This window comes from Zalophus californianus, chromosome 2 (genome assembly GCF_009762305.2).
Source record: "Zalophus californianus isolate mZalCal1 chromosome 2, mZalCal1.pri.v2, whole genome shotgun sequence".
NCBI lineage: Eukaryota > Metazoa > Chordata > Mammalia > Carnivora > Otariidae > Zalophus > Zalophus californianus.
In genome coordinates, this window is record NC_045596.1 from 11,803,752 (window position 1) to 11,829,967 (window position 26,216).

The 26,216-nt window shown below is 36.5% G+C and overlaps 1 protein-coding gene across 1 annotated transcript in view; it reads right to left on the reverse strand.

The window, feature by feature from the left end:
• The window catches only part of FBXL5 (F-box and leucine rich repeat protein 5), a 44,975-nt gene continuing 18,759 nt past the window's right edge, over nucleotides 1-26,216 (reverse strand). Inside the window, exons 6-11 of the mRNA XM_027598191.2 lie at nucleotides 25,924-26,049; nucleotides 21,869-22,017; nucleotides 21,202-21,284; nucleotides 19,568-20,293; nucleotides 7,542-7,690; nucleotides 1-798 (exon numbers count right to left, since the gene is read on the reverse strand). Coding sequence (XP_027453992.1) covers nucleotides 722-798; nucleotides 7,542-7,690; nucleotides 19,568-20,293; nucleotides 21,202-21,284; nucleotides 21,869-22,017; nucleotides 25,924-26,049 — 1,310 coding nt within the window. The 3' untranslated portion in view covers nucleotides 1-721. The remainder of the gene's footprint in view (nucleotides 799-7,541; nucleotides 7,691-19,567; nucleotides 20,294-21,201; nucleotides 21,285-21,868; nucleotides 22,018-25,923; nucleotides 26,050-26,216) is intronic.

Sequence of the window (26,216 nt, forward strand, 5' to 3'; positions counted from 1 at the left end):
TTTGGTAAAGTCCTCAAAGTAGATTTTATTGATACATTTGTTCAAATGATTGTGGAATTTTTAAAAATCCCTCCCAAATTTGACAATTTAGGGACAGTGGTAGGAACCAGGAATATCTGAAGAAAGCAAATACAAATACATTGGTACTTTGCTAGCTCACTGAGCTAACACCAAGAAGCCAATTTATTCTATTATCCTAAAGAACCTTATATGTGGGTATGTTTGAATTGGCCCTCTGAGAATTGTTCAAACAAAGGAAACATTATGGAAAAAAGACTGGTTTTCAAAATGTGCAATCTTTGAAAATAAAACTTCAAAAATGTATGTTTGAAAAGATCTGCAAAGCTTGGTACAGTGTTTATATATAAAGAGAACCAATAACCCCATTGACTTTAAAACTCAAATTAATCTAAAAAATACTTTAAATGGCATGGCATTAGTGACATTCTTTTCAAAGCATTCCATTTAAAAGAAAACTGCTAAAACTGTTCTCACCCTTATGAAAAGATCTAATCCCTTTCTAAAACAAAAAGATGATTTGCAAGAGAAACAACACTGTACAATTGACTGGTAAATTAAGATTTCTGAGGCTGTAAGAAATAGGGCCAAAACAAGTCACACTCAAAAAGGGATGGTTAACACAAGAAATGTGCTATAAGTAAAGTGCATGAAAGGAAGCCTGCTCAGCTAAATGAAGTAGACAAAGGTCAGGAGTCAAGGGTCATTCGCCAGAGCGGCAGCAGGCTCGAAAACCACACTGCAAATTCTGGCATCCGCTGGCAGTATCAGCATGAGGACCTGTGTAAAAACAGAAAAGTGTGAAAGGAGGAAATTTCTTAGAGATCACATGAAAAGAGCTAAGACATTTGACTTTTTTTTTTTACTAGCAATACATTTATAACATAAAAGTAAAATGTCCCAGTGAGTGTATAAAAAATTAGACACAAATATAGCCAACAGCAGCTCTACTTTAACTGGTCCAAAAGCTAAATGAAACAAGAAAGGAAAGAAATAATTTTTTGGCAACAATCTTACAAAATAAAAAATCTAAGACAAAAAGATAACCCACAGAAGCAAGACTGTCGAGCTAACTTAACAACAGATTTCTTATACTCAGAACATCATTCCTAGAAATATAATTAAGACAAAAAGAGCCCCCTCCGTAGATCACCTAAAGAACCCAGTATTGAGCAATTACAAAAACATTACAGTCGAAACTTAAATAAACTATATAGACATAGACTGAACATGTTTTCCATATCTTTATTTAACAGCTGCAGCCAAAATAAACGGCTAGGGTTAAGTGAAATTATCTTCCAGAATTAAGTATATAATGAATGATTAGCTAAATAAACATACCTAAGACATAATAAAAATTATGATTCATTTACAAAACAAGAATGCAACACTGTGGAGTAACTGACATTTTATCCCATTCACGTTATGCTACCCAGACACTACATACAAGATCCATTAGGAAACACAACTGAGAATTAGGAATATCAAAGAAGCGATATCATGGCACATAAGCAAACGTTAAGTTTTCTGAATGAATCACAGTTTTCATAAAGGCAGGCAAAGGTGCAAAAGAATGTTTTAACTATACCAAAGCCTTTCAGTGTGTCTGCACCATGAAGAAACAAAGAGCAGTTAATTCGTTCTCTATTCATCAAACAGAACCAAAATCCTTGCATGTGTGATATGTAAGGATCCCATACAAAAAGTACATGAAGTGTCATTTTATAGACTACGTCAAATGGATTATAACTGAAAAATCATAGTACTCTGATATCTAGTTTAACTCAGAAACTATTTTAAATAAACTTTGTTTTGTTTTTTAAAGTAGCAGTCAGCTGCAAAAGAAGGCATCTGTGCTAATACCAACATAAGGAAATGGCTACTTGCAATAAAACACACAAAACACTTATTTCCCAGAATCTTCCCTTGTATTCCTGAAATGGCACACACAAAACACTGTGTTTTGTGTGTGTGATTATATATCCTATATAATCACAGGATTAGGATATATAATCAATGAAGTATAATGTTCATGTATTTCAATGAAGAAATGATAATATATCTTTAAGTAAGAAAAGAAACTAATGAACTTTACAAGCATATCTGGGACTGCAATAGGTTAGGACTTCATTTATTTTCAAAAATGTATGTTTAATTTTAAAATAGATGTGATGATGCCTGGGCTAGGGGGAGCAGGCATGGAAGATGGGCCATGCTTTTATAACTGCCAAAGCAAATAATACATGAGGCTTCATTACATTATTCCATCTTTACATGTTTAAAATTTACATAACAAAAAGTTTAAAATATTTCAAATATAAAATTGGATTACCAAAAGCCCATTTTTATTTAATCAAAATTAAAACCTGTTCTATTTTAAAAATGAAAAGTTGAATGCCAAATATTTTAAAAATTCACAAAGTAATTTCTTATTAATTTCCCTTAAAATAAGACTCAAGGTTAGTCATTTTAACCAAAATCAAAGTAAAATGTCCTACATATCATATTTATTAGAAATGTCCTGACAGGGGCACCTGGGTGGCTCAGTTGTTAATAACGCATCTGCCTTCGGCTCAGGTCATGGTCCCAGAGTCCTGGGATAGAGCCGTGCATCAGGCTCCCTGCGCAGCGGGGAGTATTCTTATTCTTCTCCCTCTCCCTCTCCCACTCCCCCTGCTTGTGTTCCCTCTCTCGCTGTGTCTCTCTCTGTCAAATAAATAAAATCTTTAAAAACAAAACAAAACAAAAATGTCCTGATAAGGAACCCTGTAGTTTGAAACTCTTCCACTGTCAACCCTTGACCAGGTTTTCCTTCTGAACATATTTTCAGCTTTTTCCTTACACACTAGTTAACCCTCCATGCCACCTCTTCTGAACTTGTCTTGCTGCAGCCCTTAAACGCTGGTTCCTGCTCTGCCTGATGATCACCTAGTGCCTCTCTTCAAGACCCAATCCCCTGCCTCGCCACCACTGCCCTGTTGACACTCAGTCCCTGGGATGAAATGCTTGAACTGGTGGATTTTGCAAAAATCTATTTCTCAGCATGTAATCCTACTCCAATTTTTAAAAAGGGAGCAATAAGAGCAAAGAGACATGGAGACTTTAGACAATTTTCCAACTAAAACTCCCTTAAAATATTTTAAAATTTCTATAGTCCTGTTTTTTAAAAGGACAGAAAGGTAAAGAAGAAACTTTACACTGAAGTCAACAATGACCTGGGAAAAGTCCTAAGTGATGGCTGAAAGCAATGCAAGTGAAGTATGCTACTAGTTTTAAGGCAGGAAATATAAGGGAGCCTCAAAGGAGCCAACAGGATCAAGGAAGCTACTCTAGAGATTCCTATCTTTCCAAATATACACAGCTAGTCACCATCCTCCCCAAAAGACCGGCTCAGCAACCTCAGGTCCACCCTGGCCACTCTGGTCACTCTTTGATCTCAAAGTCTAAAGGATGGTAATAGGGATTACAGGGGAAGAAAAATGCAACAATAAAATTATGTGTCCCATATTAGGTTGAAAGTAACCCAATCCTGCGTATCTGTCAGCATCTCCTTATTAACATCACAAAACAAATTCCTCACTCACACTGATATAAAATGTGCCCCCTCCTTCAAATATGCACTAGAATGTCTGAGTTTTAAGCACAGAGTGAAAAGAGGGAATTTCAAATCAGAAAGTATGATCTATCTAGAGAAGCCTATGAGGACTTTAACAGTAACTATGATACTATCTTAAAACTACAATTCCATCCTAAGGTCAATTTACAGACCAGGTGTCTGAACCTAATAGTCATGAAAGAAGCAGATTTTATACTATTAAAGGCCAGGGGCAGAGCAAAAGTGAAGACAACCACTGTTTCTAACTTAGGTTAGTCTCATAATGTAGAAAACAGGAGAGAACAACAATTTCCAAAGCATGAAAATTGTAAGCAATGTGAACAGTTAAGACTCTTAAGCATCGAAGAAGGACTGTTCAGAAAAGGGAATAAATGGACAACAGAAAAGTGAGGCAGCATTAGACAGAAACACGACTAAGATAATCTCATATGTTATTTTGCCAAGTATCTGAAGCAGACAGCTGTGCTTCCATAGACACGGACAACTCAAAAGGCCATTCCCTTTAAATATTTGACTTATCACCAGCAAATGTCTATCTCAATACAGAACAGAAAATTCAAATGGTTGTAATATATGAGGGCTGAGGGCTAAATTACGCTAAAGAATAATAAAGAAAACAGGAAAACAAAATTGGGCATAATCGTTAAATAAAATTTTTAAATGCATGGTAAAGAAATAAATTTGTAAGAAAGCATTTTTTAAATATTAGATAAAAAGAGCTATAATGTTAACTATAGTTATTTTCCCAAATTTCTATTTTTGATTGATTTGTTTTTCCTGGATTTTAAGTATATTATTTATGCTGTATATCTGCACTTACCTTCACTTACCTTTAATTCCTCTTTAACTTAAATTAGAAACATAAGAGAGCAAATCATCTGAGACTGTGTCACCTCCAGAACTATGAGCTAATCTATCTTAATTCATAAATTATACAGACATTGAAATGCAAATCAGTACAAAAAGTTTATTTGCTATCATTGTTCAAGTGTTCTTCAGAGCTCCAAAACTATGCAATTCCATTTAACACTTCTTAAATGACAAAGAAGTTTTTTTAAATGTCATGGCAAAGAAGCCTTCTTTTATGTTTAAATCTTAACTTTATCAATCAAATCACAAATTTAAATGTGACGAGGAATCATTCAGAAGAACAAAACTGGCATTTTTTTTAATCAGTGCTTAGTACAGTATCTTGCTCACAGTAGATATTATTTGAATATCTGGTACTAAACTTATCTTCTCTACTAGTGCTTAGGAAACAGGTCATTATGCTTTACTTATCATTCATTATTTAGTTAATGAATATTGTTTATCAGTATTTACTTCTTTTAGTTAGTAATCTAGTAGCTAACTATACTAAGCTTTTTTTTGACAAATACATTTTTAGTTAAAGTTTACCCAAATATTTAAAATATAGTTTGTCACCCATGCTCCCTATTATTCTAAGACCATGTATAAAACATATTAACTACTTCCAGAAAAAATAAAAATAAAAAGGGGGCCCCATAAGCAGTCATTAAATATTTATTGTACAAATTGAGCTGTAGTAAAAGATACTGGATCAGTGGCGTCATCTTGCAAAACTGGATACAATGTAACTTTATTCTAACACTTTCTAGGTTGTCCATATGTCCTTTTAAGGAAAAAGTGCCATCAGAGCATTGCTTTAAGAGCAATTGGCTGGAAGTCTGGAATATAATATGACAAGTCACCCTATAAACTTTAAAGGATTTCCATTTCCCCAAAATCATGTTTTAAGAAGCTGTAAAAGGAGACTTAAGAATGGATTATACAAGTGCTGTCAATTTCCTTTCAAATCTTTCAAAGTCAGATATCTTCATTAAAATTCATTCATTGAAAATTACCACTCATTTATCAAGAAAAAAATCACATTCAACAAAAGGAATGTAGCAGCTCCTTTGGAACACTTTAATATTTATATATTCAAAACCAGTTAAGATGAAACGAATTCTTACATCCTAACAAAATGCAAAAGATTAGGTATTTAACTTTATCCCATCACCTAAATTATTTCAAGTTTTCAATCCTAACAAAATGCAAAAGATTAGGTATTTAACTTTATCCCATCACCTAAATTATTTCAAGTTTTCAAAATTACACAAGCAAAACAAGTAGGCAGATCATAAAAATGAACTGAAATCCAATCTCCCCCACCCTGTAACATCTATATACCCAAAAACAAATCTAACAAATTCAGTTGTGATATTCCCACAAGCATAACCTATGCTGAAATCAACTGTAGACAATTCAAGTGCAACATACAAATAAGATGTTTTTCTTATAAAAATAACTGATTACTAGTTACTTTTCATAATATGTCCTAGAAGCCTTAGAAATTAGGAGGTACAACATTGCACCTACAATGACATAACTGTACATTAAAAAAAAAAAATCTCCCATCGCAAATTTACTGCATCTACAAAAGCAGTAAATGGTTCATGGAAGCAATCAAACTTTTGTTTTTGTACGCTTAGCAGGTTGCAACTAAAATGACACTCATTTCACCATTCCTGGATTATACGCTGAAGGCAAGAGAGCAAAGAAATGCTCCTACTTAGTGTTGCAACTTCAAGAACAAGGGAGGTCATCTCCTGCGTCACCAATGTGATGCCAGAAATAAAAGAGCTGCGATCTCCTGTCTCTTTATATGTATTTAAGGAAAACCTAATCTCCCAGAAATAGCAATTTGCTAACTTCTCTGCCTACAGGTATGTCATTAAAGAGACCATTCCTCCAGTCTTCCTGGTTCCTTTCAATTGTTCTCCCTGAGAGAAACTCAGGTGATTTTCTTGTCATCTTAAGATGACTTAGGCTCTCAAAGAAAACAGTATATGATATAAAAAGACAGGTGCATAGTAGAATCTGAACCATGTAAATGTTTCTCCAGTTATAAATACAAGGGACTGATTTGCTTACTAATAACTGAGAAGCTTTTTGTGCTTCTAGAAACTTCAGTCTCTACCAGTGACTATCAAAAGCCCAAAAGGGTACTGAATGTACCTTGAAAAAAACATATGCAACAAGCCCACTGCAGGGTAGGGATAGGTTTAAGAAACAAAACAATCAATAAATATTTATCCAATGATTGTTATAAGTACAGGAATCAATCTCCAAAATACTGTAGGAATTTTAGTCATGTCTAAAGCATCTCAGCCTCTTCCCCAATAAACACCCCCAACCCCCTCAATCTTCCATGAAACTGATTTGAAACCAGACCCAGGATCCCCAAGAAGTTCATATTACCAAAGTCCTCCCTTCTCAACTGCATTTTTTTTTAAAGTTGTGTTACAAGAAAACTGAGTCATCATCCCTAAGAAACTGGTGTATCTACATCAGTACCGCTAAATTGTTAATGAATGCTATATCACTCTAGAAGAATTTCCCACAATTTTATAAGAATTTTAGTATTTCTAGGGGTGCCTGGGTGGCTCAGTTGTTAAGCAGCTGCCTTCGGCTCAGGTCATGATCTCAGGGTCCTGGGATCAAGTCCCACATCAGGCTCCCTGCTCTCTCCCTCTGACCCTCCCCGCTGCTCCTTCTCTCTCTCTCTCAAACAAATAAATAAAATCTTAAAAAAAAAAAAAAAAGAATTTTAGTATTTTTAAACTTGTCATTTTAGAATTTATTAAACTATTACATATCTCAAAAATCTGGAAGAATATATATTTGAAATACCTATCTGAAAGAAAAACTTACCTTTATAGAAGCTAATTAATGAAAACATACATGATTTTTAAATTTTATCAAATGTAAAGAATCACCTCTGAAAGTAAAAAAGTTTGGTAATTAGCTAGAAAATTAAATAGAAACCCTAAGAATCATGAGGACTGTCAAAAAAATTTTAAATCCATTCCTTCAAAGTTATCTCATTATTAAAAGGCATTACCGTTAATGTTGTCACAGTAGTAAAAGTATTCATCGTTTAGAGAAGGACATGCTGAAACCAAATCCTGTAGGCCTGCACCAGTTACAGTAAGACAACCAGAGAGATTAAGGTGCTCCAAATAAGGCAGCCCTCCTCCCAGAGTCAAAACCCTGTAAGAGAAGCAATCCAACAATTAGAATATATTAATCTATGAAAATTTATGTATTTCTATGGCCCACTGGACCACTATTAACAAATTTTTCAATCTGGTAATGAGGCAATTCAAGAATTTCTATAAAACGTGATAACTCACCTCATCCTTAGGCAGCAATACATTTAACTGAGAAAAACTTTCTACAATTTTCCTAAGGACATTCAATAAACAAGTCTATGAAATTTCCCTTTGTAAGAAATTACAGCAACTCAATCCTTAGAATCTTGGAATTGTAATCATTCTCCTACAGGTTGTCTAAGTGAAAATTATCAAGAAAACTACTGACTAGTTTTGTCAGTTCCTCAGAGTTACAGTTAGCATATGATCCAACACATCCTCTCCTAGGTGTACACCCAAGAGAAGAAAACATATGTTCACATGATAACTTGCAAACAAATATTCACTGCAGCTTCATTCATAATAGCCAAAAGTGGAAACAACCCAAATTTCAATTAATTAAAATGAGTGGATAAATAAGCATTAAACAGCCATAAAGTACTGACAAAGGCTACCACAAGGATTAACCTTGAAAACATATGCTAAGTGAAAAAAGCCAGACACAAAAGGCCACATATTGTATGATTCTATTTAGATGAAATATCCAAAATAGGCAGAATAGGCATAGAGACAGAAAGTAGACTGGTAGTTGCCAGGGGCTGGGAGCAAAGAGGAATGAGGAGTAACTGCTAAAGAGTGGAGGGTTTCCTTATGGTATGATGAAAATGTTTCTGAATCAGTGGTGATGCTTGCCAACCTTGTAAATCTACTGAAACCACTGATTTGTATACTTCAAAAGGATGAACTTAATGGTAAGTGAATTACATGTAAGTAAAAAATGAAAACCTAATGGTATATCCTAGAAGAATAAAAACAATATAAATAGATAAAATGAGAAGTTAGCTAAAATGACAATGGCAGAGCTGAAAAATATCAAGAACAAAATTAAGAACATCAATTTTCTATACAATATTTAAAGCAGTATTACAACAGCAAAACTGAAAACTGGAACAGTCTATCTTAAAAGGGACGTCAAGAGACTAACAATACAGTAAGTTTAGTTAAAAAAATTAACATGATTGTACAGGTATGTGAAAATTAGGAAGTTAAGTAAAAGTATATAAATTACTGGTATCTAAAAACTATGGAAATATGGGGCACCTGAGTGGCTCAGTCGTTAAGTGTCTGCCTTCAGCTCAGGTCATGGTCCCAGGGTCCTGGGATCAAGCCCCGCATCGGGCTCCCTGCTCCGTGGGAAGCCTGCTTCTCCCTCTCCCACTCCCCCTGCCTGTGTTCCCTCTCTCACTGTGTCTCTTTCTGTCAAACAAATAAAAAATCTTTAAAGATAAATAAATAAATAAATAAAGTAAGTAAGTAAATAAATAAATAAATAAATAAATACAAACTATGGAAATATTTATATAATCCGTAAAGGACTGCTGACTAGCAAAGACTCGGATGGGACATTTTAAAGTTTTCTAACTACATGTTTAAAAGAGAAACTGATCTATTAAAAACAACTTATCAGGGCATGTGGGTAGCTCAGTCGGTTGAATGTCTGACTCCTGATTTTGGCTCAAGTCATTATCTCAGGGTCGTGGGATCATACCCCACATTGGGCTCCAGGCTCAGCAGGGAGTCTGCTTGGGATTCTCTCTCTCCCTCTCCCTCTGCCCCTCCCCCCTTCTTGTGCTTGCTTTCTCCCCTCTAATAAATAATTTTTAAAAAAAACAATCAAAACCCCAAGTCCCAAGGGAGATTTAAATGCATACTTTCTCTTACATTTGGCTGAAAAAAAAATTATTTAAACTGATTTTTTTTTTTAAATCATAAATTTCCTTGTCCATCCCTTCAGATTTCAAATTAACAACAGTGGCAGTTCAGGACCTCCTCCAGTGGCTTGACTGAGCCCCAGCAGTTAGAGACAGTGGTCTTTAAAGAAGACAGTACAAGGTTTAAAGTTAATTCTTTTTTTCCTATAAAGCTGAATAGCTCATAATAAGAAATAAAACAGCCTTTAAAAAGTGGTCTGGGGCACCTGGGTGGCTCAGTTGGTTAAGCCTCGGACTCTTGATCTCAGCTCAGGTCTTAATCTCAGGGCCATGAGTTCAAGACCCTCACCGGGCTCCACCATGGACATGGAGTCTACTTAAAAAAAAAAAAAAAAAGTGGTCTTGGGCACCTGAGTGGCTCAGTCAGTTGAGTGGACTCTTGATTTCAGCTCAGGTCATGATCTCAGCATCATGAAATCAAGCCCAGCACCAGGCTCCATGCTTAGTATGGTGTCTGCTTGAGATTCTCTTCTCTCTCTCTCTCTCTCCCTGCTCCTCTCCCCACTCAAGTGCACATACTCTGTCTCTCTAAATAAATAAAATCTTTTTTTTTAAAGATTTATCTATTCACTTTGAGAGACAGAGAGTGTGGGAACAGGGTGGGAGTGGGGGAGGTGCAAAGGTAAGGAAACTCTCAAGTAGACTCCCAGATGAGTGCAGAGCCTTATCTCATGACCCTGAGATTGTGACCTGAGCCAAAATTCAAGAGTTGGACGCTCAACCGACTGAGCCACCCGGCGCCCCTAAATAAATAAAATCTTAAAGAAAAAAAAAAAGTGGTCTGAAAGATCTCAGAAGCTAACTTCAATACAGAGACTGTTCCATTTCCTAAAATTTAAGAATTTTCAGCACACTGAGGACAGACTGACTGCATGGAATATAAAACTTCTTTTCACAGTGTACTTGAAGAAACCACTTGTGCAGTCACTGACCTCAATGAGCTTAATGGGAAATCAAACAAGTCAAAAATAAATATGCAATTATAATACCATACGATGGTCTCCTGGGAACATACAGAAGGGTATTGATGGGGGAGAGAAGGGGAGTCCAAAAAGGTTTCCTCTAAGAAGAGGTTGTTTTTTTTTTTTTTTAAGATTTCTTACTTACTTGACACAGAGAGCGAGAGAGAGCACAAGCAGCAGGAGCGACAGGAAGAGGGAGAGGGAGAAGCAGGCTCCCCACGGAGCAGGGAGCCCGATGCGGGGCTCAATCCCAGGACCCTGGGATCATGACCTGAGCTGAAGGCAGACGCTTAACTGACTGAGACACCCAGGGGCCCCAAGAAGGGACATTTAAACTGTGACAGAAACGAACAGAAGTTAGCCAATAAATGTATGTTACAGACAGTGCAAATACAGATGCCTAAAGATGAGAAATATGGCACCTTGAAGGAAGAGAAAATAGTTGAGTATGGCTAGAGAAAGGATGGCTCTGTGGGTGGGTGTGTGTTTGTGACATTTATCTGTTTATTGCCTTTTTTTTGGCAGGGGTGAGAATGTGACCAGGTAAAAATTTAGAAATTTAAGAAGATAACAAGATATATAAAGATATATATATATATAAACTACAGAAGTAAGCAAGGGCCAAGAATTCGGACCTAACCAAAGTACAACAAAACTCACTGAAAGGTTTAGATAGAAGAGTAATAACAAGTAAAAAAAATGCATTCTAGGAAGATCACTCTAATCTACCTTTTATCACCAATGCCCAAGTATGTCAGGCACAAGCCTAAACAGTAAAATGCAAGATTAGTAAAATACAGGTTCTGCCCTCAACTAGGGAAAGAAACATTAAACAAAGTATTGACATGCAATAAGAAAAAAAAGTTACAGAAATATATACAAGTTATAGAAATATTACAGAGCAGATTCAAAAGTAGTAATCTTTAAAGAAAAAGAACAAAATCCAGAATTCAACAATGTATAATTCACACTATCTGGTATCAAATGAAATACTAGACATTCAAAGAATCAGGAAAAAATCAATCAACAGAAACAGACCAATAAATGACAATGATGGGATTAGTAAACAATGACTTTAAAAAAATGCATACAAACCCTGGAGCAAACACTAAAATGAGGTACTAGCCAACAGAAGAAATAAAACAAGATGCTAAAAAGTACTTAAAAAATCCAAAACAAGCAGGAAAAGACAAAATGAAGAAAAGATAAAACAAAAGGAAAACAAACAGCAAGATGATAGGCATAAAAATAACCGTATCAATAATTATGTTAAATGTAAATAGCCCAAATAGATCAATTAAATGACAGGAAATATCTGACTGAATTTTAAAAAGTAAGACCTAACAATATATGTTGTCTGCAAAAAATTAAAAGAGCAGTTGCCTTGGGCTCAAGAAGAGAAACAGTAGGGGCACCTGGGTGGCTCAGTCATTAAGCATCTGCCTTAGGCTCAGGTCATGATCCCAGGGTCCTGGGATCGAGCCCCACATCGGGCTCCCTGCTCAGCGGTAAGCCTGCTTCTCCCTCCCCCACTCCCCCTGCTTGTGTTCCCTCTCTCTCTGTGTCTTTGTCTGTCAGATAAATAAATTAAAATCTTTAAAAAAAAAAAAAAAAGAAGAAGAAGAGGAGAAACAGTAGTGTATAACAAAACAATAATGGCAATGTGAGGGGGCCAAAGAAGGTTGGGAATTTAATTAAGAGGCTACTTTTAATCAGTTAACAGCCAAGATTTATTTCATTCCTAGAAAAACTGAAAATGCTGCATTAAGACTATACACATAACACTATCTGTTCCCTATGGCTTCAATCTACTTTAAAATATTGATTTTCGGGGCACCTGCGTGGCTCAGTGGGTTAAGCATTTGCCTTCAGTTCAGGTCATGATCCCAGGGTCCTGGGATCAAGTCCCTCATCACACTCCCTGTTCAGTGGAGCGTCTATCTCTCCCTCTCCCTCTGCCTCTCCCCCGCTGCTTGTGCTCCCTCTCTCACCCTTTCTCTCTCTCAAATAAAAATCTTAAAAAAAAAAAAATCTTGATTTTCAATCTATGTTTTTATAGTCAATGTTCTTGTAACAAGCCCCATATAACCAATGTGCCAAAACTCATGCTACCCCGCCATCCCTAAATAGAACATAATGACTAATGCAGGACTGAAAGCTCCCAATTAGCACCTCTGTTCCCATATACTAAGTTGTACGCATATGTGAGTTTTATTTGTTCTCACACCTAATGACACCAGTTGTAGTTACTATTGTGATTAACTGAAATAATTTTTATTACTATTATTTTTTAAGTAGGCTCCACACACAGTGTGGAGCCCAATGCAGGGCTTGAACTCACAACCCTCAATCTAGACCTGAGCTGAGATCAAGGGTCCGATGCCTAACCAACTGAGCCACGCAGGTGCCAAAAACTGAAATAATTTTTAAACCAACATAATAAATACAAAAAGGCAGTAACCTCTTCGACATCGGCCACAACAACTTCTTTCAAGACACGTCTCCAAAGGCAAGGGAAACAAAAGTGAAAATAAACTTTTGGGACTTCATCAAGATAAAAACCTTCTGCACAGCAAAAGGAAATAGTCAACAAAACAAAGAGGCAACCTACAGAATGGGAGAAGATATTTGCAAATGACATATCAGATAAAGGGCTGGTTCCAAAATCTATAAAGAACTTCTCAAACTCAACACCCAAAAAGCAAATAATCAAGTCAAAAAATGGGCAGAAGACATGAACAGACACTTCTCAAAAGAAGACATACAAATGACTAACAGACACATGAAAAAATGTTCATCATCTTTAGCCATCGAAATTCAAATCAAAACCACATTGAGATACCACACTGAGATACCACCTTACACCAGTTAGAATGGCAAAAACTGACAAGGCAAGAAATAACAAACGTTGGAGAGGCTGTGGAGAAAGGAGAACCCTCTTACACTGTTGGTGGGAATGCATGCTGGTACAGCCACTTTGGAAAACAGTGTGGAGATGCCTCAAAAAATTAAAAATAGAGCTACCCTATGACCCAGCAACTGCACTACTGGGTATTTACCCCAAAGACACAGATGTAGTGAAAAGAAGGGCCATATGCACCCCAATGTTCATAGCAGCAATGTCTACAATAGCCAAACTGTGGAAAGAGCCGAGATACCCTTCAACAAATGAATGGATAAAGAAGATGTGGTCCATATATACAATGGAGTATTACTTAGCCATCAGAAAGGGTGAATACCCAACTTTTATGTCAACATGGATGGGACTGGAGGAGATTACTCTAAGTGAAGTGAGTCAAGCAGAGAAGTCAATTATCATATGGTTTCACTTATTTGTGGAACATAAAGAATAGCATGGAGGACATTAGGAGAAGGAAGAGAAAAATGAAGGGGGGCGGAAATCGGAAAGGGAGACAAACCATGAGAGACTATGGACTCAGAGAAACAAACTGAGGGTTTTAGAGGGGAGGGGGGTGGGGGGATGGGTTAGCCCAGTAAGGGGTATTAAGGAGGGCACGTACTGCATGGAGCACTGGGTGTTATCTGCAAACAGTGAATCGTAGAACACTACATCAAAAACTAATGATGGGGCGCCTGGGTGGCTCAGATGGTTAAGCGTCTGCCTTCGGCTCAGGTCATGATCCCAGGGTCCTGGGATCAAGTCCCGCAACGGGCTCCCTGCTCAGCAGGGAGTCTGCTTTTCCCTCTGCCTCTCTGTCTCTGTCTCTCATGAATAAATAAAAAAAATCTTAAAAAAAAAACTAATGATGTACTGTATGGTGACTAATAAAAAAAATTGCACCAAAAAAATTAAATTTGCATTTATTTCCTTAGCCTTTTTCCCAAGAAATGCACATAAAATGCACTAACTTTATTCCAATCTCTACTCAAAAAATGCTTCTTTTCAAAGCCTTTCCTGCTTATCAAATATGAAGGAGCATTCTATGTATTCTCTACTCCATAAACTAACTTTACTTTTTTCAGAACAGTCTGATATTAATGTTTACTGTCTTTTACTACCACTAGATTATAAACTCTATGAAAACAGGGAATTTGTCTTATTTATAGATCCCTAGCAATTAGAACATATAGTAGGTGCTCAATAAGTATGTAAATGATTTAGAAAGATTCCTTCAGGAAACCTGACTAAAAAGGTCATTTGCACTCAGACTGGAGACTTTTTCAGTCAGCCAGCAGTCCAAATGATATCAGATAAGATAGTTCCTGTGTGGTTCCCCATCATCAAAATTAATTCTTCCTTAAATTCAAACTCAGTCAGGGGCACCTAGGTGGTGCAGGTGGTTAAGCATTTGACTCTTGGTTTTGGCTCAGGTCATGATCTCAAGGTCGTGAGATCAAGCCCCACATGGGGCTCCATGCTAAGTGAGTGCAGTCTGCTTAAGACTCTCTCTCCCTCTCCCTCTCCCTCTGCCCCGCCCCACCATGTGCTCGCGCTCTCTCTCTCTCTAAAATAAATAAATCTTTAAAAACAATTCAAACTCAAGTGTTTATTTCAAGGATATCTCATATACAAACTCTTCACCACTAGTTGCAAAACCATAAGGCAGAAATGTAACTTATTTCCATTGCCAATAGCAGTAAATTTTTTACTTATTTCTAAGGTTAATATCAAAATTAGTAAGTGCTAAAATCATACTGTGAAATAACAACTAAAAATCACTTTCATGCTTTTTTTCAAATTTCACTTAGGAATTCACTTCCTGCCTTAAAGGAAAGTGGGGAAGGAAACTTGTATTCAAATAAAGCCCTATAATTCTGCTTTTTTTTTGCATTTTTTATTTAAATTCAATTAATTAACATATGATGTATTATTAGTTTCAGATGTAGAGTTCAGTAATTCATCAGTCTTATATAATACCCAGTGCTCATTATATCATGTGCCCTCCTTAATGTCCATCATCCAGTTCCCCAACCCCACAACACGTCCCCTCTATAATTCTTTTAGATGAAATATGACCCCCTCCTAGCATTTTCCAAACCTTACTAAGAAGTTTCTAAATCCTTTTTCACTAAAAGCAAATAGAAGATACCTCTTAATTATATTAATCAAAATTCTGACTCCCTTTGAAATCGATTTTTAATTATACAGAATTTTTAATAAATTCTGGCTTATTTAAAAATATCCCAACAAGGGGCACCTGGGTGGCTCAGTTGGTTAAGCGGCTGCCTTCAGCTCAGGTCATGATCCCAGGGTCCTGGGATCGAGCCCCATATCGGGCTCCCTGCTCCGCGGGAAGCCTGCTTCTCCCTCTCCCACTCCCCCTGCTTGTGTTCTTTCTCTAGCTGTCTCTCTCTGTCAGTTAAATAAATAAATAAAATCTTTAAAAAAAAAAACCAACAAAACTAAGAAAACATAGGAAAACTGCCAGTTGCTCAGATATCACTGTAGCTCTGAAATGTTACAAAAGGTTGTATGTGTTATTTCATTCTTTGAACAATAAAACTGGACATGTTGAAAATGCAACTGGGGGCACGTGGGTGGCTCAGTTGGTTGAGTGCCTGACTCGACTTCAGCTCAGGTCTTGAATCTCAGGGTACTGAGTTTGGGCCCTACACGCTGGACTTCAGGATGGGTGTGGAGCCTACTTAAAAAACAGTAAAAGTGGCAGCAGCTCTTTCTGCTCACGGGTCCTATCCCCGTGCTTTAATAAAATCACCTTTTTGTACCCCCTCCCAAAAAAAACCCACCACAACATTAAAAGTAAAAAAAATTTTTTAACTTAAAAAAATAAAAAATTAAAAAAAAAAAGAAAATGCAACTGAGGGGCGCCTGGCTGACTCAGTCAGAAGAGCATGCAAGTCTTGATCTCAGGGTTGTGAGTCTGAACCTCACACTGGGTGTAGAGATTACTTAAAATAAAACTGAAAAAAAAAAAAAAGAAAAAAAAATGCAACTGAATGGAGCCACAGACAAGTTTTAAGAAGGTATAGTGGTAATGAAAAAGATAATGGTATTGGAAAATGAATAGGTTTTAAACTGAACCAAAAATTCCTTTTACTTTAAAACCAATTTACATTCAAAAACAACTTAAACCATATCAGGAATATAATATAAAAATATAATTAAAAAGTTTAAAAAGGAATGAGAATATGGTTGTCTTTTACTTTCTATTGCTTTAACTACAATCTATACACCTTAGTTTGAACAAAAAGAAAATTAAGGGAATGATGCACAGCAGCCAAACCACAGCAACAGCAGTTACCTCAGGGGAAAACATTCTTGTACACGACTTCTGAAAGATTTTTGTAATAATTTCATATTAATATCTTTTATAATGGCAGGGAAGTATTAGGTTTTGTGCTGGATAAATTCTTCATTATAATACATCTGACATCCGATTATTAAAGAAGTCTGGTAATACTCAAATCTACAGTTGACCCTTGAACAATTCGGAGGTAAACACATCAACAATTCCCACCTCACGCAAGAGAAAATCTGAGTGTAACTTCTGACTCCCAAACACTTAACTACTAGTAGCCTACTACTGACTGGAAGCCTTACCCATAACATAAACAGTCAATTAACACATATTTTGTATGTTATGTATATTATATACTGTCTTCTTACAATATAAATATGTAATCAATTTCCACAGGCTCATGTCAAAGGTAACTAACAATCATTACACAGCTGCTACTACTTATTGAAAATCTACTATGTGTCATCTATTCGTTTTATATAAGGCTCAGGTTAAGTATTTTAGATAGACAGTTATGTAGAAAAAGAAAACAGTATCAACCTACACCAAGTCTGTCTGGCCCGAAAGTGAGTGAACCACGGTATTTTCTCCAACATTGTGCATAGGAACACATAACCTAAGAGAGCTCCAAGTGGGTCCTATAAAACATGAACTAGAATCTAGCTGCTGAGAAGAGCTACCTCTCTGGGCTAATGAATGTTTCACCTCCACCCTTCCTTGCTCTAGGAAGAAAGAGATCAATTTAATCTACTAAAGATTTTAATGACAAAAAAAACCAGAAAGTAAAATACAGAATTTCTCCCATGTAGTCTCTTTATAACTTAAAAAGACAGTACAAGTAGATCATGCTCAAAGACCAAAAACTCTAAACTCTGGCTATTCAATTCCAATACAACTCAACAGTGCTTTTTGTAAAAACTTAAGGCTATATAATGGCACTAAATTACTTCCACAGACATTCTACAGTTTCCAAAAATCCCCAATATAAAACCATGACTCATTTAAGTTAAAGAAAATCCTAAATGATGAAATATATGTAATTCTGCACCCCTTTAGTAAGGCCAAATTCTAGTATTAATGCCAATAAATTAGTATAGAATTATTTTCTTTCCAAAAACCTTTACAAAGATCCCTTTTTCTGCTAACTTTCCTATAAATTTAAAACAGGATCTTATTTATAGAAGTTTTAACTGCAAACATTTTTGTAAATTATTAAACCATGTGGGGTACATCTGAAATACGTGTATTTTTAAGGACCTCGCTTCTTAAAGAAAGAATACAGAAAGCTACTAAAAAAAATACTATTTTTCTGCTTTTCTGCCTTCCACTTATGTATCACCAACCTACTTTTATAAATCTGTATCCTACTATCGCCCAGTACATATCCTTCACTACAACCAAACTGGAATACCAAGTCTCTAGACATTCCCTGTTGAGTCCAACTTAATCTGCTAAAGATCATACCTCCGAGAAGAGTATTAGGCTTTATGTTGGATGAATTTTCATTGTTTAACATATCTAGCACCCCATTATTAAAGAACCTTAATAAAATTCAAGTCTATTACAGGGTAAAAGAGAAAACACATAAACAATTTCCAAAAGTTCCTATCAAATGAAATAATTATTGCACATTATTAATGCTGAGAACAGCCATAACAACAAAATAACAAAAGCAACTACAACAGCGCTTTACTACTGCGTGTACTGTGTGCTCAAGTAATCCCCACTGCTGGGAAAGAATGGTGTCTGCTCCAACTGCCACCTACCAAAATCCTTCGTTTTTCCTCAAGATTCAATTCAGTTGTCATTTCTTAATTTTTTTCCTCTTTTTTTTTTAAGTAGGCGCTCCCTCCATGTCCAACATGGCGCTTGAACTCACAACCCTGAGATCAAGAGTCAGCTGCTCTGGTGACTGATCCAGACAGGCCCCCTTCCTCATTAAATTTCCTGATCATTTACTACAATTGAATGAGAGGTCTGTCTCTCTCTCTCCTTTGATCCCTACAGAATTTTTACTCGACATCCCTTAAAGAGTGTACAAAAATAATACACAGCAACAGAATATGGTATACATTATTTTCTTCTGTTACAAGCCCTTGAGGGAAAAACTATCATCTCATTTATCTTTTCACCCTCTAAAGCACCTTAGAAAATTTGGAGGCATTTGCTAAGTATTGATTAAACTCAATGTTCTGGGCGCCTGGGTGGCTCAACTGGTTAAGTGTTTGCCTTCGGCTCAGGTCAGGATCCCAGGGTCCTGGGATTCTCGCATCAAGCTCCCTGCTCAGCGGGGAGTCTGCTTCTCCCTCTGCCCTTCCCCATCTTGTGCGCGTACACGCACTCTCTCTGAAAAATAAACAAAAATTCTTTGAAAAAAAAAACAAAATAAACTCTTAATGTTCTTCCATATATCACAAAGAATTTAAATGGACTGAAATGAAACTTCGAGCTCAAGTTATATTGTTCTAATGCTTTGAAGTAGGACAGATTCTGGTTAACTCTTTCGGTTAAACAAATCAGCTAAAAGGAATGACTTAACTGAAATTTTAATATTCCATTTGAGAATGTAAGCATGTCCATTTCTTTTTTTTTTTTTTAAAGATTTTATTTATATATAGAGAGAGAATGAGAGACAGAGAGCACGAGAGGGAAGAGGGTCAGAGGGAGAAGCAGACCCCCTGCTGAGCAGGGAGCCCGATGTGGGACTCGATCTCAGGACTCCAGGATCATGACCTGAGCCGAAGGCAGTCGCTTAACCAACTGAGCCACCCAGGCGCCCCAAGCATGTCCATTTCTTAATATTCTGCAACTGATTACTTACCTGAGACCATGGTCTGTGATCTGATAACATCCAGACAGACTGAGAAAGAGAAGTACACGTCCAGTCTCTTGATCAGATTTTTCACTCCCAGAGTAAATTAAGTCTTTTCCTCTAGGCAATCTAGTCCTTGATGCTTTTTTACACAATGCAGAAGACTCTGGGAGTGCTGACACAGTTCTTAGAGCTGTTCCTGTACAACAAAACGAATGACCACAATATGCAAAGGCCGGAGAAGCACAATGCTGCTGCCAACAGACACTAGTCCTTAGTCCAACAATATCTTTACTGTAACAACCAGCAGAGGAACAACTAAAGTTGGATGCTGTTTCCATTACACAAAGACTTTCAACATTTCTATGTCTCCATTCTACAGCATCTTCAATATCAGCCAAATCTTCAGCATCTAACATCCACACATACGGAGAAGTGAAACTGTCAGAAGAAACGGGCTTAGTCCAGGGGTGTTCATTATCCATTTCTTCTCCAATACCTTTGTTAGTTAAATCGTGCAAACAAGCATACTGCTTGGCGGACTGCATGGTAATGTCTTTATTCTTCCATGTAGTCGAAGTAATTTTGCTTGAAGAAGTTTTTAAAAGGCCACTCTGATGAGATGTCAGAATTCCAAGGGCTCTAGAAATCTTCTCTAGAGCCGCATCTGTAATTTTTTCACATCCAGACAGATCAAGATGCCGAAGACTCTGGCAGCAACCAAGCCAAGACCAACTATAATTAAGAAATAATAAGACTATCAGTGGATATTGTTAAAATCTTCAAAAGCACTTGACTGTATGTGAGTAGATAGAAACTAGAAGATTTAAAATCTAATATAATCAAATATTTACTGAATATCTACTGTGAGGCATCATTTTAGATGCTAGGGATAGGAAAAGACAGTAAGAGTAATTAGGGTCTAAGAGTATTGCTAACCTAACAGAAGGGGAGGAGAGGAGAAAGGTATGGAAGGGAGAGACTTCACTTATCATTCCAAAAAGTAACCAGGAGGAAAGGCTGTACAACACCAAAGAAAGAATAACTAATGATTAAAGGAAGAAGATCCAGAAGAAACAAAGTCTAGGAACTGGGAGAGAATTAGCCATAGCCAGAGAAAGGTACACCTCTCCCTCTGAAACAGGTAGAGAGATGCTGATATAAATGCTAGGGTGTGAAAGAGAAGGGTGAAGTAGAAGAAGAAGGAAAGTGATGGCATCTAAGGAAATAAAACCTGTGAAGATTGTAGCTTGAGGAAAATGTCACAGTTCCAGAATATGAAGAATGTAAGCGAAAGCTTTGCCAAATGGCATTTGGAGCCCAGATGAAATTGGAAACTTCTTAAAAACATATAGTGCCAATCTACATTGACTGCCCAGCAAGGCTCAAAGGTCTAGACACAGTAACAGGATTATAAAGATGACAGGATGATGCAAATTGAGTTTCTGGATCGGCTGGAGCCTATGGACAAAGAAGCAAAGAACTGGAGGGTACTATCAAGTTATAGTCACACATGACTGAGTTCTGAAAGTAAAAAATAATAATACAATTAAACTGTTATTATGGAAACAAACTACAGAACAATTCTACTAATTCATAGGTAGAAATAAATTATCATACTGAAATATTCAAAAATAACTAACCTGTCAAATGCAGAATCTGAAATGTCAGTCTGGGTCAGATCCAGATGCTCCAAGTTAGGACAAAGTTCTAAAATCTGCCTAACCTAAGGTAGGGAGGGTGGATTAAGAAAGATATAACTTAGTAAATAACATAAGCCAGTGGTTCTCAAGCTTTTGTGCATGTAAAAATCACTTCAATTCTGCATTACATATATTCTGGACTCAAACTCTGGAGAATCTGTTTTAATAACCATGAGATTAGACCCAGGAAATTTACATTTTTAAGGAATACCCAAGGAGATTCTAATGTAGGACATTATACAAGACAGACTTGTAAAACAGTTATTTAATCTCACTTGCCTGTTTTACCAAGCCTTATATATAAAGAATCATAAAAAACTGGGTTTCATCACTTAACTTAGTATCTGTGAAACTGAATAAATTGTTTAACATCTCCTAGTCTGTTTCCTTTTCTATAACGTGTAGACAGTACCTCTATACCAAAATTACTATGAAAACTGAAATTAAATAACATGAAAAGTTAGCAGTGCACGCCTGTCCATGGGAAGACACTCTCATGGGTAAACAGCTGTTTTTTTTTCCTTCATTAAATTCAGGAATAAGTAAACCAAATTTAGATCACTGCTACTTTTTCTTAATACCCAAACTAGTGCTAATTTATACATACCATTTTGCTGGAAACTGCAGAGCTGTATGCTAATACTATAGTTTTTACTGAAGTTCCAACATATGGTAGAATGTTATGAATTAAGCCATGAAGTAAACGTTTTTCCATTTGTGCAATGCTGATAGCAATCGATTCCTCTGCAGACTCTTCTGTAAAATGAATTCAAAAATCTAAGAATTTGACACCACTAATTATAACTAGGCTACTCAAGGAATCACCAAGTCATTAAATATGAAATACTTTTTGCTATTCTTTTTTTTTTTAAAGTAGGCTCCATGTCCAGTGTGGAGCCCAACGCAGGGCTTGAACACATGACCCTGAAATCAAGACCCAAGCTATGATCAAGAGTCAGGCGCCCCCTTTTCCCTCTCTCTCTTTTTTTTTAATACTTTATGCTATTCTTAAACTCCCTTATGTATGCAAAGCAACTTCAATGGACAAGGTCTCACTCACCAGAACTTAATATTTGACATGTCTGACATCAACTAAAAAGAGACAAAAGGAAAAAAAAAAGTTTATAATGAGAATGAAGGGAAGATTTTTTTTCACTTGCTTCAAGGTTGAAGGTGATTAGGTAAGTATAGCAGAGAAAGAAAAATAACTCCAGTTTCAGGAAATTGAAAAAGTTTTGGAAAAAAAACTGAATATTTAAAGAACAGTAGAAGCTCTTCAAGAAAATACAGGATGTTAAAAGAAAAATGACTATGATAAAAAGTATCATTTGTTATTTTAGAAAAATAAAAGGTACACAGAGCTAAAAGGGATTTAAAACAATTGAGTGACCCTGGTCATAACGAATCAAACAAAAGTACCTTAGAATTTTTAAGAAGCATGACTTTTGGTTTTTGCTTAATAACTTCTGTAGAGCTTAGATGTTTACAATAAGATGCCACACTGTTAACAACCAACACAACAAAAACACTACAAACTCCAATTTGATATAAGGGAAAAAAACTACACTAAAAAGAATGAATTAATAATTGTATCACCTTTCTCAGGACACTATTATTATTATGCTTACCTAAAGACCTAATCTGAATGTCTCTAAACATAAAATAGTTTAACAGAATAAATTAAGAAAGTCTCATTTTTAAGAAAGTCTCATTTAAAATAAAACTGAGTGTGGCTAACAAATGAAATATGAAAAGAAAAATTCTGAATTTGTGACTAATGGTTCCATATTTACAGATTTACCTAAATTTCTTGTTTAGGGTGCCTGGGTGGCTCAGACAGTTAAGCTTCTGCCTTCGGCTCGAGTCATGATCTCAGGGTCCTGGGATCGAGTCCCGCAACGGGCTCCCTGCTCAGTAGGGAGCCTGCTTCCCCCTCTGCCTCTCTCTCTCTGTCTCTTATGAATAAATAAAATCTTTAAATTTCTTGTTTAGTCAGGGTGCCTGGGTGGCTCAGATGGTTGGGCGTCTGCCTTCGGCTCAGGTCATGGTCCCGGGGTCCTGGGATCGAGTCCCGCATCGGGCTCCCTGCTCAGTGGAGAGCCTTCTTCTCCCTCTGCTTCTCTCTCTCTCTCTCTCTCTCTCTCTCTCCCTCTGTCTCTCATGAATAAATAAATAAAATCTTTAAAAAAATAAATAAATAAATTTCTTGTTTAGTCAGACATATGTATAAAGTGCAGAGATACAAATGACTGTTAGCAAACCCTATTTATTCTACTATAATTTTATTCCCAAATAATTCTTTTGTTTCTGTGGTCCTCTCTATCTAAATCTGTATTATTTACTGTGAAATCCTTAAAAAAAAAAAAAGAAATTAAACATCCTATGAAGAACAGTATCTTCCTGCAAGACTAGTAAATACAACTAAACTAAAAAAGCGCTAACATAAAACACAGTTTGTAGATCCAAAGTTTAGTCTTAGATACACCAAACAGCTGAACACATATATTACCTTAACAAGGCTCAATCATTACAGCCTTAACCTTTACCTTCAATGTGAATCTTATTGATAAGCATTCTTTGGCTATCCTCAAGCATTGAGACAAATACACTAAGTTTGGTAAAGACTTTAAAACGCACATGGGTTTTACTCAAATTTCTCAGAGGACCTTAACTAATCACCCTACTTAAAATTTTAATTTCTTTCCTCTCTTCCTGGCACTTCATTTTGCTCCATGGCACTTGACACTATCCAATATAGCATATATATTTTGCCTGGGTTTATCGTTTATCTCCACTATCCAAATTTTTTTTTTTTTAGATTTTATTTATTTGAGAGAGAGGGAGTTGAAAAGCAGGTGGAGGGGCAGAGGGAGACAGAGAGGAAGAAGCAGATTCCTGGCTGAGCAAGGAGCCCAATGTGGGGCTTGATCCCAGGACCCTGAGATCATGCACCAAAGGCAGATGCTTAACTGAATGAGCCACCCAGGCGCCCCTCCTCTCTCCAAATTTTAAGGCCAAGGATTTTTTTTTTTTCCTATTTCATTCACTATTAACCTCATGCCCAAGAAAGTTCTTGCCACAGGGTAAGCATATCACCAAATCTAGCTGGAACAGACCTTTTCCTTATGTAGCATCCTCTAAATGTTCAAAACTATAACACAATGTGGTGACTTCATTTCACATAAGTAAACTTGTACTGAAATAATAATCTTTATATTTATACTCCTCTTTTTCCACGTTTAGTTCTTTTGCCAAGCCAGCTTACTATTTTTTAAGATTTATTTATTTATTTTGAGGTGCGGGGAGAGGGAGAGAAATTCAAGCAGACTCCCCGCTGAGCATGGAGCCTGATGCGGGGCTGGATCCCACAACCCTGAGATCACCACCTGAGCAGAAACCAAGAGTCAGAAGCTTAGCTGACTGCACCACCAAGGCGCCCCCAGCTTAATATTTTTTAAGTGGGCAAGTTATAAATAAAAATTCCCTACAGTTTCAGTTTTACCAGGTATTAGAATGTCTTATCTGTTGGGTTTTTTTTTCATGATTTCACCATCTTTTAGTAATTACTTCCTAGAATAGTATCTAAGAACTTGTATCTCCCTCCTCCACACTCCCATATAGTGTCTTTCTGCACCTCTATTGTGGCATTTTTTATTATATACCTTGAATTAACAATTACCTATTCTAGGGGCGCCTGGGTGGCTCAGTCATTAAGCATCTGCCTTCAGCTCAGGTCAGGATCCCAGGGTCCTGGGATCGAGCCCCACATCGGGCTCCCTGCTCAGCGGGAAGCCTGCTTCCCCCTCTCCCACTCCCCCTGCTTGTGTTCCCTCTCTCGCTGTGTCTCTGTCAAATAAATAAATAAAATCTTAAAAAAAAAAAAAAAGAATTACGTATTCTAAATTCTCTCCCATATGAGTTCTGTAAGGGTAGGGATAAAGTCTTAGTCATCCTTCAATTCTCCCACAGTGCTGTAAGAACAGCTACACTAGTTATAATCCCTCATCATTTATGGAGAATTTTCATATATACATTACTTCTTAATTCCACAACATTGTGAGGCAAGTGGTATGACTGTTTACAAATGAATAAACAGACTCAACAGCTTCATGCTCCTTCCTCTGGGCCACGATGACTCAATAAATATTGCTGAACTGATCAAATAAAATGGTCCTAAAAAACACACTGTAAACTTCAAAGTGCTATAATGAATCCACATTACTTCAATAAGGAGAACCACCATTATTTTTTTATTTAAGCATTTAAATATAAAAACAGATGGGAAATAACCCTATATACACTTAAACAGAATAAATTTTAAATTTGTTTATTATTCTTTCAAATTTTACAAAGTTGGGGCACTTGGGTGGCTCAGTCATTAGCGTCTGCCTTCGGCTTAGGTCATGATCCCTGCTCTGCGGGAAGCCTGCTTCTCCCTCTCCCACTCCCCCCTGCTTGTGTTCCCTCACTCGCTGTGTCTCTCTCAAATAAATAAACAAATAAATCTTTAAAAAAAAAATGTTTTACAAAGTAGCAGGCTTATAAACTCCAATTTCTTTAGAATTGTAAATCTTAACACCTAATAATTTATAAGCACTTAACTGTTAAATATATTAATTACTAAAGAACCATGTACTAATTTTAATTCCAAACACAGCTTACCAGATTCATCTATATCAGCATCTTCATCCCACTCCTGAAAAGCACGACTTTCATCTTTTCTGTTTCTCACCCATTCCTCATCAGGTTCCGTATCAAGTTCAGTTGCTGGACCACTATACCAGTCACCTACTCAACAAATAAATAAAGAGGAACAAAATAAGATTAGACTGGCTACCATTACCAAAAAAAAAAAAAATTACCTCTTTACAATAAAAATCTCTGCACACAGAAAATAGGCTCTAAGCAATGGGCCAGCAATTGTTAGAAATGTTCAATTATGGTTTAAAAATTAC